The sequence below is a fragment of the Sciurus vulgaris genome (genome assembly GCF_902686455.1).
Source record: "Sciurus vulgaris genome assembly, chromosome: 8".
In the NCBI taxonomy this organism is placed as follows: Eukaryota; Metazoa; Chordata; class Mammalia; order Rodentia; family Sciuridae; genus Sciurus; species Sciurus vulgaris.
In genome coordinates, this window is record NC_136468.1 from 124,908,940 (window position 1) to 124,922,672 (window position 13,733).

Below are 13,733 nucleotides of genomic sequence, written 5' to 3' on the forward strand. Positions count from 1 at the left end.
TCATTGTGGTTTACACTAAGGCCATCTTCCCACAAGCTCTTTTCTTCCCTCTAATTGACCCTGCAGTGCCAGAGAAAACTCCCTCTTTCCATGGTCTGTACTGAGGGGGAGACACAGCATGGTTTAAATGTAGCCTCTTGATTATTTCTTAACAAAAAGAGGGTTTTTTTCTGAAAAGTGTTGAGCTATTTTTGCCTAAGCTGGTTGAACAGATTTTTCTCAGTGTAGCTTATTTTTTTTCACTCATTAACTTCCTTTCCTTATGAATTAAAAAATAGCATTTTTTTTCCACACAGGAGAGTTTTATTTACTTCTCTCTGTACTATAACCAGCATTTGCTCTTCTTGATGGGTAAAACAAAATCAAACACCTACTTCCAGGAAGTAGTTTTCCTTCGAGTCATAGCATTTCAAACAAATAAATGTGGTATGTCCAGGTCCTTGCTTAGTTGATTGTGCTGCCTCCCTGATATCAGATGGAGCCCCAGAAGTTGTGCTTTTGGATGGGCATAAAAATTTTAAGTGTTTTGCTTGGGCTGTTAGCCCCTAGCTGTTTTTGCCAGTCTAAGACCTTTGTGAAGCTCACATTGTCGGCCTCTGGCAGAAATGGAGATATGTCCTATGGATCCACTAATCAATGATGCTTTTATGGCCCATTTTCCTAATTTCAGAAATGTCTCCTATGGATACCTTGCTTATTGAGCTAAGGGTGCTACCACCCAGCATGACACCCAACTAGACAGGACTCAGTCTCCATTTATCTTCAGAGGGATTCAAGGTGACCAGAGTCCTAGGTAAGGGAGAAAACTCTGACTCCCCTTCTAGGCTGGGAGCCTCAGGCCACCCTTAGGCATTTTAGACTAGGTACTAATTCAGGGTTGCTCTGTACTACATCCTTCCAAGGAGTAGTTCCCAGTCCTATTTATGATATGAACTCCACACTGATTTTCCATTGAACACGGGTCTTTAACCCAACTGTATTTCTGCAGGTAATTTTTAAAAATATGCTTACCTTAATAAAAAGATTTTTTTTACATGGTATGCCTCATCCTTTCTGCCTCCAATCTCCAGAATTTTATCTAATAGCTTTACCCAAGGTATTACTCTTGTACATGTGCACCTCTCATGTTTAACCCAAGTTCAAACCCTGTGACTCAGGGCTGCCTGGTGCTGCCCTCCCATGAGAACCCAGGGAGGATTCTTATCTCTCCCTTTGTCCTCATTGGCACAGGGTCAGTAGTGGAGTCAGTACATGCTTAGACTATACTTTCAGGGATCATTTCTATAGTTCATGCTAAATGTCCCAGCATCACTTTCCACTGACCAGTTGAACCATTTTACAAAACTCTGGGCCTTTGGAAATGAATTTCCTTCCAGTCCTTCTGCACTGGTAAGTACAAGGGTCAGAAGTTCTGCCTGTCACTTTGAGTGTGTCTATCCCCCTACTCCAACTGTCCACATGCCTTTACCTGAATTCCAAATTCCCCAAAACTCAGTGGCAAAGCCAGACCTGAACTTATTCACAGCCTTTTATTGTGGTAATTATCTATTCTGGTTCATGTGAATGGTCTTATATTTCACTAAAAGAATATTAATGGCTTTGATTATGAGGCGCAGCCCCAGATTCCAAAGAGGCATCACATAATGTATGACATATACAAAAAAGTCTGAATTCTAAAAGCATCTAGCCTTGAGGTTTCAGTTCAGGGGAACATCTCTAGGTTGGTCAAAGTTCTGGACCTGAAGGAGGTTCATGGTAAAAGGGGGTGAGCTTTGACCACAGGATATGGTAAAACAAGGACTGTGGGACAGAGATGCTGCTTATGTGACTTTTTCACTTACTGAGCAAAGAACTCTGTGCAGGGTGCTGATTGATTCAGAGAGAGATAGGAGCCCTTGTAGCATCCACCCTCCACCCAGGGAGCCCACTAGTCAGCGGAGGGACCAAGAGGAACACAAGTAGCTGGGGAGCACAGGTGGGTTTTCCGGCTGTGAAAGGATATTGTCTGGTCTGTGTACAGCAGCAGGCTTTCTCCATTCAAGGGGACCTGAGCCTGGAGAGGTGGTAGCCACAAACCCCATAGTCCCTGATAGACAGAATGCTTCAGATGTGCCACCTAGGGACACTCTGGGAAAGTCCAGGCAAGAGCACCTGGAAATGTGAGAACGACACATATGATGGAAGGCACTCAAGCTCTTGACTTCTGAGGATCTTCAGCCATTGAGGGTCTGGGACCTCAGCTTCCCCATTTATGAATGGGGCACAGGCCCTAGCCCTGCCTTCACAGTGCCTCTCCTTCCCCTGTAACTCTTCTCCCTCTGGTGGTTAGGCCTGCCTGCAGCACACCCAAAGCCTGTGGGTATGCAGGGGAGGGGTGCAGAGCTGGGGTGAGGAAGTGCATGAGGAGGCTGCAGGTTTGACTAGTCCACTCCTACACCTCAGCTCAGTTTCATAAATAATCCCATTTCACAGACCAGGAAAAGAGAACCCAAACAACGGCCCCTGGCATGTGCTCTGCAGCTTGCCCAAGGGTGTGTGCTTCCTGAGCAGATTTGCACAGCATCCTGCAGGTTGCACCGAGGGAATGACCAGCAGTGACTGCCCCTACCAGTGCCTCCCAAGTCCATAGTAATAGGGTGAACCCGCTGACTTTAGCAAGTAGGACTGAGTGTTCAGGGGTTGGCATTAGGCTGCCATGCAAAGCCCAGGACAGGCTTTATAGGAGGGCCACACGGATGGATCATCAGAAGCCCAGGCATGTCCCAGAGACAGCAGAGGGACAGCCCAGGCTGGGGAACAGAGGTAGCGGGGAATGAGAGGTAGGGGACTAGGGCAGTGGGAACAGCCGTGTTGGGCGGGGCAGCGCGGGACTCTCCTTGTTGCTGACCCCCACAACCCCACGCAGACGAAGCACTGCATTGGTGAGGCAAGGGCGTAGCCCTAAGGCCGCCGGCCAGGGGGCCAGAGAGGGGTGCCTCAGTCCCCGCCCCCACCAGCCGCGCTGGGTCGCGCGTGGGCGCGGCGGGCGCCGATTGGCTAGCGGGAGCGCGGGCGGGGCGGGCGGTGGCGGCGCGGAGGGGCGGGTCACCCCGCAGCCGGGCCTCGGCCTCCGCCGCTCGTCGCCGCGCCCCGCCCGCGCGCCCGCCGCCGCACGTCCCCCGCTGGCGGCCACCATGAGCACAGGCCTGCGGTACAAGAGCAAGCTGGCGACCCCAGGTGAGCCCGGCGCCCGCCCGCGTGCCCGCGCGCGCCTTTGTCCCTGACGCCTGCCCGCCTCTCACCGTGTCTCTCCGTCTCTTCCCCACCCGCCCGCCTGGACCCGCCCGGACCTGGACCCGACCCCGACCCGAACCTGGCAGAGGACAAACAGGTACATGCTCTCCGCCGCCGTTCCCCTTTTAGCAAGACCCGCTGGCTGTCACCTATTGTGGCACCGATGCCTCTGGCTCCCAGTCACGACCCCGCCCCCGCCGGCGTCGTTTGTCCCTGTCGCGATAATCAATTGTCTGTCGAGGCAGCATTGCCGCGCCTGGAGCTGAGCAGAGAAGAAGTGGGCTCCTTGCCTGGTCCCCTCCTCAGGATGGGAGGATGGGATCACGGTATCTTCCCACTGGTCCAGCGCCAGCATCTCCTTGCTGACCTGGCCCATAGGCCATGTGCAGGGGTCCTGGGTGAATCAATGGTCATGGAAGTCCTCAGGCTGGGGGAGAGGCTGGGTCCACTAGCCAGTGCATAATCCCTGACCAGCACCATGGGAAGCCTCTGGTCACCCCACTTCACACCCCTACACTTTTATGCTCCTCTACCCCCACACAAATTCATATACTCTAGACTATAGCTCGGCCTCTTCCTAGACTGGGAGCCTCCAAGCCTGGTCTGAGTCATCCCAGGCACCAGAATGGGTCCTCAAACCCAGTGGGCATAGATAGGCTTGTGACCTTCTAAAGGGGCTGGCCTGATCTCAGTCCTCTGAGAATGCAGGATCCAACAGGAAGTTGACCTGGGCACCCCCTGTGAAAACCCAACCAAGCTGCAGGTTAAACCAAGCTTTGTGACCTGAGAGAGGGGTGGGGAATTGGTAACCAAGTGCGCTGGGTGCTCCCATTGCCCTGCAGATGACCTTTTTGTCTTGAGGTTTTGAGGAAAAAAGGGCCCAATTCCAGCACCACAGGGGCTATGGCAACTCCCATCAGAGATGGGGGTTCACACATGACACTCACGCAGAGCAGGAACCTGGAGTCCTAGCCCATGGTACAGCAGGCAGAGCAGGAACAGCTGGCATGTGGCATGAACTGGGAGTCATTGGCTGCCCAGTGCCAGTCTTCTGGCAGGGACATGCCCTGCCCAGGGACTGATGAGTCTCATTGGGAGGGACTCCCCAGGGAGCCTGGGTAGAGAGCTGCCTCCCCATCACAGCAGGTCAGACAAAGCCTGGGATGCAAAGATGTGCTACCAGGCTATTGTTTAAGGGAGAGGGAAAGAGGGGTTGATGCTGAGAGACCACCTGATCAGCTTCTTCCTGAACTGTGAGTGACCCAACCTTGGCCTGAAGACAGTCTGAGTCACCAGGCTTGGGCACCTGCTGCTCAGCACCAACCAGGTTTTCTTGCCTATTGCTGCCAGGGTGGGGACCTCCATCCTGCTAAGTTATAAGCCTATTCAGGCCTGTATCTGCCCATCCTTTGGTGGTCAGCTAGGAGCCAGCCTTATCCCATACCCTGCCCTAGGGTCAGAAAGAGAAGGCATCTCAAAGACACACTGAGGGAGCCACTGGATGGGGTCAGGGGTCAAATGTTTGGGATGCATCCCAGTGGGTCTGGGGGAAGCCAGAAACACACAATAGCTTAAGTGTGACCACTATGTTATAATTGAGTCTCAGCCTCTCCAGGCCTCCCTTTTACTCTACCAAGGGGGTCAGAAAAGCAGCTGATAGGGGGAACTGTCAGCCCTCTGTGCCCCCCTACCTTCTCTCAGGCAATGATGGGGCTCTGTTGACTCTGATGCTGCTTCCAGAGCTGACTTGGGTGATTCTAAGAATGGAAATGCCTCGAGAGTCTCAGGCACCAGGAGGAGGTGGGTGCAGCTGTCATACAGCTCCGGAAGCCCTGAGGAATATTTGTTGTGCTTCAGTGACTGGAGAAAGGGGGTGGCAGGGTCCTTCATTTGGGACTCCCCCACTGAACATACAGACTCTGACTGGGCCTAGCTGATTGATGTGGCAACCTGGTCAGGAGCTAGGAGTGAGAATTTTGCCCTCCTGACATGGGCCTCTTGAAAGCCTGTGTTTTTCCGGTGGGGAAACTAGCAGTCTGAGACCAACAGGCTCTGTATCAGAGTATGGAGGGTTGCAACTCCCCCCCGCCCCACCACCAGGCAGAGGCCCAGGCCAGAGCTTTCTCTGTTTCTGGACATGACCCCGTTCCAAGATGCCAACCTCTTTGTGTGTGTGCTGAGCTGAGGCCTATGTCTAAAGTGGACAACACTGGGATGGAGGTTGGATGGGGCTCAGCCCAGAGGCTTCCTCCAGGACAGGACCACAGAAGGCTGGTGGCAGTGAGGAGGCTTTCTGGGAACCAGTACTGGGGGGGTGAGCTGGGAGAGCTGGGGGCTTTGTGGCTGTCCCCTTATTCTGGGATGAAAGGCTCCTTGTTCCCAGCTGTGAATCCACCCTCCTCCCCAGGTACCAGGGCTCCAGCCCTACAGCAGGAGCAGGGCCTGGACGGTGGGTGGGAAGCCTCTCTACTAGAAGGGAGGACCTGCCAGGAGGAGGGGTTGGTGCTGCTTGGGGGAGGGGGCCTTTCTAGTCCTACAGCGGCATGCTGACCAGGACACACCCAATCATCCTGGAGCCTTGCAGGCTGCTTCCCCTAACCACCACTCGCATCCCCAGGGTGGACTTGTACTGATTCTGATGGGATCCTGGAGGTGGAGGGTAAGGAAAGTTTTGGTGGACAACAGAGAGTGCTTTTCTGACACAGCAGACTTATAAGATTCCTGGGGTGACCATGCAGGGGTGAGGGCCTAGCTGGCTGAAGCTCTCCAATCCTGCATTCGCCCAGTCCTATGGGTCGGACCTGGTAGGCAAGCTCCGAGGGGAAAGGAGTGCCCACTGGACCAGTGGACCCCACTCTGTACCCCCACCTCGTCTCTGATGGCAGGGGTCAACTGGGGACTATGGTGGTAGTGTGCCTTGTGGGCAGCATTTTCCCGAGTTTGGCCAGGTCTTCCAAGATTGAAGGGAAGGGGGTTGTCTAAATGTAATCTGGCTGCCTCCATCCTCTCGTGCCCTCCATCCACCTAAGTCTCTGCTGAGGTGCGGGGTGGGCAGGTTGAGTCTGGTCTTCGCGAGAGAGGTGGGTTCTGCCCTCTACGGGTTCTCCGCATAGGAAAGAATTCCCTAAGCACACACAGAGCTCATGCGCGCACAACGGAGTAGATCAGCGCCAAGGAAGCAGGAGCGCTAGAAGCGATGTGTCGGTGGGTTGAGGGCTCGATGACACCATCGGGAGGTTTTTATACCTAGTCTGCGAAGAGAGCACGGGTGTTGGGGCTGGTTCTTGCACGGTTGCGCCTGGGTCCGGAGCGGCCCCTGACGCCCTCTGGCGGGTGTCTCGGGGGATAGTACGCGCGCTAGCCACAGGCACCCCTCCCACCTTTGATCGGCGTGCGGACCTGCCCCTGCCGGCGATCCCACTGTTCAGACGCCTGGACCAAGACGGCGGATGCCACGGTGGGGCTCCTTGTCCACGCGGCGCCTCTGCCCGCCCCTGCGCCTCTACTGGGCCCTGCCCTCCGCAGCAGTTTCCCGGTGGCTCCGCCTGCGGCCCAATTTCCAGGCGACTGTTTCCCGGCGACGGCAGGCGGGGCGGTCTCCACCGCCCCCTGCAGCGAGCTCCCGCGAAGCCCCGCCTCTGGTTCGGGTGCGGGAACCGGGCCTGCCGAGGCTGCGACGCCGCCACAGCTCAGGCCAGGCCCGCAGAGGCAGGGGGATGGCTCGCAAGGCCTCTGGGGTCAGAGGCCCGGAGAATTGGAGACGTCCCCTCTCCAGGCCGCAGTTCCCGTGTCTGCAAAACGGGGACGAGAACAGGGTTTAAGGGCGGTAACACGCGTAAGTCCCTCGCGAAAACCCAGCGCGGGTTGGCCGGATCTGGTCTCGGGTCTGAAAGTGGCCGATAGGGTCTGGAGGGTCGCCACGATGGACTCACTGGCAGCGCCCCAGGACCGCCTGGTGGAGCAGCTGCTGTCACCTCGGACCCAGGCCCAGAGGCGTCTCAAGGTGTGTGTGTGTGTGTGTGTGTGTGTGTGTGTGTGTGTGTGTAGGGGATGGAATGTAGGTCAGTGTGTGCAAGCTTGCTTGACCAGGACTTGGGAGCTCCAGGACATGGTAGGACCCAGCAAGACATGTGTCCTTGGTGGTGGGCACCAGGGACCCTTTGGTGGGGGAGGCTCCAGGCAATTGTCTATAAATAGCCTCTGCTCGGCTGCCGCTGCAGCCAGCCACCCCCAATGCTGGATCTGAGCCAGATAGGCCTCCCACCCTCAGTACTCTGGGAAGGGGTGAGTGTTGAGGCCTGGGATTCTCCTGCTTGTGGAGGACCTTGTGTGTCTGAGGGGTCTCAGTCCTGATACCTTCAGGCCACAAAGGGAGACCAGAAAGACAGTTGCCAGTGCCTGCTGAGGCCTGGCATTCCCCTCTCCTCCCCACAGTCTCGGATCCCTGAAAAGCCTCTTGCTGAGGCTGGGGCAGGAGTGCCTTCTCCTGCCACCGCTTCACCAAACTTCCCACCTCCAGACCTTTGTCCACAAACCCTCACCTCATTTTTGTCAGTGAAATGCCCCACCCTAGGTAGGGACTGTTGCCATATGCTATCTCCTCATTCTGAGCAGGGTAGGGGATAGGGCATTGGGCTGCTGCAGAGAAACACCAGAGTGCCGCTGACCTGCCCCAACCCTGCCCCTAGGATATCGACAAGCAGTACGTGGGTTTCGCCACACTGCCCAACCAGGTGCACCGCAAGTCAGTAAAGAAGGGTTTCGACTTCACGCTCATGGTGGCTGGTGAGTGGGCCATGCTGCTGGGTGGAGTGGCTGCGGCCTCTGGCCTGCCAGGCTCAATTGTGGGGGGCCCAGACCTAACCCAATTCTTTCACTGTACTTGTGGCCAGGTGAGTCAGGCCTTGGGAAGTCCACACTGGTCCACAGCCTCTTCCTGACTGACCTGTACAAGGATAGGAAGCTGCTCAGTGCTGAGGGTAAGTGGCCCACACACAGTCCTGACACTGATTCTCCAACCCCTATCCTGTAATCCCTCAAATAGCAACCTTCCAGGTCCAGCCCTCCTCCCCTCCTCATGATGTGGTTCAAGGTTCAGAAGGAGTGGCCCAGATCGTAGTCATAAAATGTGGCCAAGGTCAAAGCACTAGGATAGATGAGAAGAGTCCTGGCTGCTTGAGGTGGGGGATAAGGGTTGAAGTGGCCCCATCCTAACAATGCCTTCCTCCCCATCCCCCTGCAGAACGCATCAGTCAGACGGTAGAGATTCTGAAGCACACAGTGGACATTGAGGAGAAGGGGGTCAAGTTGAAACTAACCATTGTGGACACACCCGGCTTCGGGGATGCTGTCAATAACTCAGAGTGGTGAGGAAGGCCTGACAGGGGAATGGATCCCTGACCTAGCCAACCCCAGCTTCCCTGTGGCCAGTAAGCAGCCCTCACAGCTGACTTAATGCTCCCTCCATCCACAGCTGGAAACCCATCACTGATTATGTGGACCAGCAGTTTGAACAGTATTTCCGTGACGAGAGTGGCCTCAATCGCAAGAACATCCAAGACAATCGGGTGCACTGCTGCCTGTACTTCATCTCCCCGTTTGGGCATGGGTATGTGGTTGTCCTGGGACCAGGCTTAGGGCCCACCCCCATACAGTGTATCCCTATGGCTGTACCTGTCACTGCACCACCACTACCTCTACCCCTTATCATGCACATCCCTGCCCCTGGCTGCTCTCTGCAGGCTGCGGCCAGTGGACGTGGGTTTCATGAAGGCTTTGCATGAGAAGGTGAACATCGTGCCCCTCATTGCCAAAGCTGACTGCCTGGTCCCCAGTGAAATCCGGAAGCTGAAGGAGCGGGTGAGCCTGCTGTGACAGAGAGGATTTGGCCAAAGTTTGTGGGGCTGAGAATACTGGGGAAACTGGCCAGCCCCATTTCTTGACAGCTTTTGCTCTTTCACTGCAGATCCGGGAAGAGATTGACAAATTTGGGATTCATGTATACCAGTTTCCAGAATGTGATTCAGATGAAGATGAAGACTTCAAGCAACAGGACCGGGAACTGAAGGTGAATATGCAGTGGGGAGGGGATGGAGGTGACCAGGAATAGAGAACTGGAGGCCTCACAGGACTTGACTTGACATCCAAGTCCAACCTGATGAGGGCAGGAATCATTTGTCCTGGAGATAGAGGACCTGTACCCTCATTGCTGTGTGGCTGATGGTGGATCATTTTGGCCTCACCTAAGTGCCAGTGAGTCATGGGACACTTGCCCAGATCACCATGACCTTCCCATGGGTCAACAGCTGAAGGGCCCAACCCAGTGGCTACAGGATTATGGTGTCCCCTGACTCCCAGAATTCTAACTTCCAGAGAGTGGTGGCTTTTGGGTGCCCCAGTTACAGTGATAATTAAGACCCACCTAGGCCAAGAGCAGAGGCCCACTGGGTCAACAGCATGAACAGGGACATCATACCACAAGGTATGGGCTCAGCCTGGGGGGTGAGAAAGGAAAGGAAGCTAGATGTGAAAGGAATCAGGAAGGGAGAGTTTGGTTGGGCACAACCTGGCAGAGGCCCTAAGGGTATACACTGCACAAACCATGGCTGCAGTGGGCAACAAAGAGGTCAAAAGAACAATATCAGGATGTGTTTTGGGGGGAGTAGATAATGGTGTTGCTGGAAGGGCATGCTGCTGGGTGCTGAGCCCCCATGCCCCCTCCAACCACTAAGCCTGCACTCACATGGACTGGGCGTGAGCCCTTGCTCCCCTCCCCCAGGAGAGTGCTCCCTTCGCTGTTATTGGCAGCAACACAGTGGTGGAAGCCAAGGGGCAGCGGGTCCGGGGGCGACTGTACCCCTGGGGAATCGTGGAGGGTGAGTTGATGCATGGGGCACCATGTACTGGGTGGGAAGGCTCCCGGGGCAGGTACCCACCCACAGCCCACTTCTGCCCCATAGTGGAGAATCAGGCACACTGCGACTTCGTAAAGCTGCGCAACATGCTCATCCGCACTCACATGCACGACCTCAAGGATGTGACATGTGACGTGCACTACGAGAACTACCGTGCACACTGCATCCAGCAGATGACCAGGTGAGCCACACACACACACACTGGAACCTGACCTCACACCTTCTGGCCCTGACCACGTCTTTGTAACTTGGGGCTGGTTGGCAGTGCCCAACCAGAGCTCAATATTGTCCCAACCCCCAAATCAAATCCACAGTGCTTGCTCTCCCTAGAATCAGCTTAGGGGCTTTGTATCCCAACCCACCACTCTGTGCCTCCCAACAGCCCTTTCCTTCCCATTATTCCCCCCACCACAGCAAACTGACCCAAGACAGCCGCATGGAGAGCCCCATCCCCATCCTACCACTGCCCACCCCGGATGCTGAGACTGAGAAACTCATCAGGATGAAGGATGAGGAGGTTGGTGGGTGTCAGGGGTGGAGCCAGGATGGGGTGTGATCATCAGAAGGAGTGGGGGCAGGGTCTGACCTCTCCCCCTACCTTTCTCACCTGCCCTCCTTGGTTCTCTGTATCCCTCAGTTAAGGCGCATGCAGGAGATGCTGCAGAAGATGAAGCAGCAAATGCAGGACCAGTGATTCCCACCCCAGCTCCACGTTGCCACGGATAGACCACCTGTCACCGGGCTGGCCCCTCTTACCCCTGAACCCCAGACTGGCCTGGATTCCATCCTGGATTCACCTGGATCTCAGTCGGGCCTGGACCCAACCCTAAACCCAAAGTGGCCCTGACCGGACTTTTCCCGACCCAGAGACAAGGAGCCACAACCCCATATGACCCTAATTTATTCTCAGCATCAACCCCTCCCAGGTCATTTGTATCTGTTTCTAAGGGGCCTGAACAATAGCCCTGTCCCAACCAGCCCCCTCTGGCCTTGGGGGAATGGGAGCTAAGTTGAGTACAACTTCTGAGATCACCCCCATCTCCAAGAAAGTCACAGCAACCAGATTCCAGGCCCTGCTCAGTCATGCACATAAACCAAGGCATGCACATAAACTAAGGCAGAGGAAAGAAATGGATCTCCAGGCTTCAGGGCCTGCTCCCCCAATCCAGTGCTTCAGAGCACACTTGGGAATCCTCCGTGCCCATGGGCCACCCAGCCTATGCTGACACCCTATTTTGTGTGGAGAGGGGCTTCCCTTACCTCCTCACCCACCGAAGGAGGCAGAGTTGGGTGTCTGAAGCAATTAGGAAGCGGAAGCGGCTAGACCAGAAGGCTGCTTGTGGGGAGAAAGCAGGCAGAGGAGGGTGGGAGGGGACCTGTGGCAGCCCATTCCCCTTCCCCACACCCAGGGCTGACCCAGAGGGCTCCAGGGGCAGTGGGCGGTGGCTCATTCCCTAACAACCCCTAATACCTGAACACTTCAACTGTCTATTGGGATCCCCAGCCCTTGGCCTCCTCCATTTCTCCACCCGCATGATTCTTCCCCCCACACCTCATGATCCGTTTTGTTCAGTTGTGAATGCTGTGTCCTGTCCTGGTGACAGGAGAACAATGTTGGTGAACGTTGCAGAGGGTGTCCTAGTGTTGCGTGTGCCCCTGGGAGCGGGTGGGAGCGGAAACGCAGACGGTCAGCGGGCCTTGGTGATAGAGCCCTATCTGCTGCTGCAACGCCAGCACAAGCCGCCTCAGGGTTATTTCTGTCCAGGCGGCAGCACTGTGGTCTGTGCGGCAAGCGTGAGGAGGTGTCTAGCAGGAGTGGGCTGGCTCTGGCCAACGCCTCCCGCTCCAGAGCAAGCCCGGCCACCATCCTCTCGCCATGGACTCCCGTGAGTCTGGGGTCGAGTCTACAGTTTCTTGGGAGACCCAGTTTGGGGGACGTTCCGTTCGTTTAGAGTGCAGTAGGGAGAGGGCTGGATCCGACATTACAGAGGAATTATGTTCAGTGCCTAGGGAAGTCGGGGTGGAGAGGTTTGCTGCTGAGACCACGGGCCTCAGGAGTTGAATGGAGCGGGACCCAGCGATCCCGATGCTCAGGGACGCCACCTAGGTGTCCCATCAGTAGCTCAGCTCACCGCAGCCTTCTCTTACAGGAACACGCGGGGCGCTGAGCTTACTGCTCCTACTGTTGGCGCCGCTGAGCCTCCCAGCCACGGGTTGCCCCGCGCCGTGTAGCTGCGCAGGGACACTCGTAGACTGCGGGCGACGCGGGCTGACATGGGCCTCACTGCCCGCCGCCTTCCCGCCTGACACCACGGAACTGGTGCTGACGGGCAACAACCTGACGGCACTGCCACCGGGGCTGCTGGATGCGCTGCCAGCGCTGCGCGCGGCGTACCTAAGCGCCAACCCCTGGCGCTGCGACTGTAACCTCGTGCCGCTGCGCGCCTGGTTGGCTGGTCGCCCGGAGCGCGCGCCCTACCGCGACCTGCGCTGCGCCTCGCCCGCTGCACTGCGCGGCCGCCTTCTACCCTACCTGACTGAGAAGGAGCTGCGGGCCGCCTGCGTGCGGGGTCGGCTCTGTTGGGGTGCGCTGGCGGCTCAGCTCTCGCTACTTGTCCTCGGGCTGCTACACGCGCTGCTGCTGGCGCTGCTACTGTGCCGCCTGCGGAGGCTACGAGCCCGAGCCCGCGCCCGTTCAGCGCACGGGTTATCGCTAACTACCCCACTGGTAACCGAACCCGCTGGAGCTGGTACGTCCTGAGAGAAGCGGACCAACGCCCAGCAACGTAGGTCTGCAAACTGGACAGGACGCTGTGCAAGGATCCCTCTCCCTAACTGGGATCCGCCTCGTCCTTCTCCCCTGCCCGATATCCCAAACCTACGGGCAGGTAAGCCCAGCTCTATGGGGGTTGGAAATGTTGCCCACACGAAGTAAGGAAACCCTGCACCTTCCACGCTTAGGAAGATGAAGGGGCCTCGCTGCAGTTCAAACACTGTGGAGTCTTCCCAAACTCCATGCTGAATAAACTATTTTCCTGATCTGACTGGTCTCTGTACCACACGACCTGGAATTCCCCTCGCCAGATCCCAGAAAAGACTCCAGGAAGATGGTCCAAGGGGACACAATCATATTTGCATACACAAGCCAAACTGGCTTGGCACTTACAGGAGTCTGGGTAGATGTGAAGGTTCTGTGAACAGTGAGGTCACTCAGAGGACGCTCAGAGGAAACGGTTCTCTTGAGCTGTGAGGGGCCAAGAGGATGTTCTGAGGATTCCAGGAACAGCTCAGGAGTTGTGTCCCCTATGAATGACCTTGCTGTATGGACAGCTTTCAAAGCAGTAAGGATGGACTGAGGTTGGGGTGACTGCATTGTGAGAATAGTCAGGTGGGGTCAGTGAATCAGCCTCTGGAAGGTATGCAGGGCAGGATGATTGGGGTCATGAGAGGTGGAGTCACATGGAAGTCCCTTGTGAGTGATGCCAGGGTCTCTGGCATCTTGTATCCTGGAGTGATCCAGGCCTTCCCACAGACCCTGGCCCCTGC

The 13,733-nt window shown here is 56.2% G+C and overlaps 2 protein-coding genes across 5 annotated transcripts; both read left to right on the forward strand.

The window, feature by feature from the left end:
• Positions 1 to 3,067: 3,067 nt before the first annotated feature.
• SEPTIN5 (septin 5) lies at positions 3,068 to 11,813 on the forward strand (the record flags this gene model as incomplete). Of its 4 annotated transcripts, XM_079151525.1 has the most annotated exons (12): positions 3,068 to 3,216; positions 3,360 to 3,370; positions 7,962 to 8,058; positions 8,166 to 8,252; positions 8,516 to 8,639; positions 8,747 to 8,881; positions 9,015 to 9,132; positions 9,239 to 9,340; positions 10,052 to 10,148; positions 10,233 to 10,368; positions 10,602 to 10,704; positions 10,825 to 11,813. In XM_079151525.1, exons 1-12 carry the CDS (start codon positions 3,174 to 3,176, stop codon positions 10,879 to 10,881), a joined length of 1,110 nt encoding a protein of 369 aa, XP_079007651.1. In that variant the 5' UTR covers positions 3,068 to 3,173. The 4 variants fall into 4 exon arrangements, with proteins under 4 accessions (XP_079007651.1, XP_079007652.1, XP_079007650.1 ...); XM_079151524.1 differs by lacking the exons at positions 3,068 to 3,216; positions 3,360 to 3,370 and adding an exon at positions 6,973 to 7,276; XM_079151527.1 differs by lacking the exons at positions 3,068 to 3,216; positions 3,360 to 3,370 and adding an exon at positions 7,063 to 7,108.
• A 119-nt stretch (positions 11,814 to 11,932) lies between these two features.
• On the forward strand, positions 11,933 to 13,226 carry GP1BB (glycoprotein Ib platelet subunit beta). The gene is made up of 2 exons (XM_079151528.1): positions 11,933 to 12,073; positions 12,338 to 13,226. The coding sequence occupies exons 1-2, from the start codon at positions 12,064 to 12,066 to the stop codon at positions 12,946 to 12,948; spliced, it is 621 nt and encodes a 206-aa protein (XP_079007654.1). The 5' UTR covers positions 11,933 to 12,063; the 3' UTR covers positions 12,949 to 13,226.
• The last annotated feature ends 507 nt before the right edge of the window (positions 13,227 to 13,733 follow it).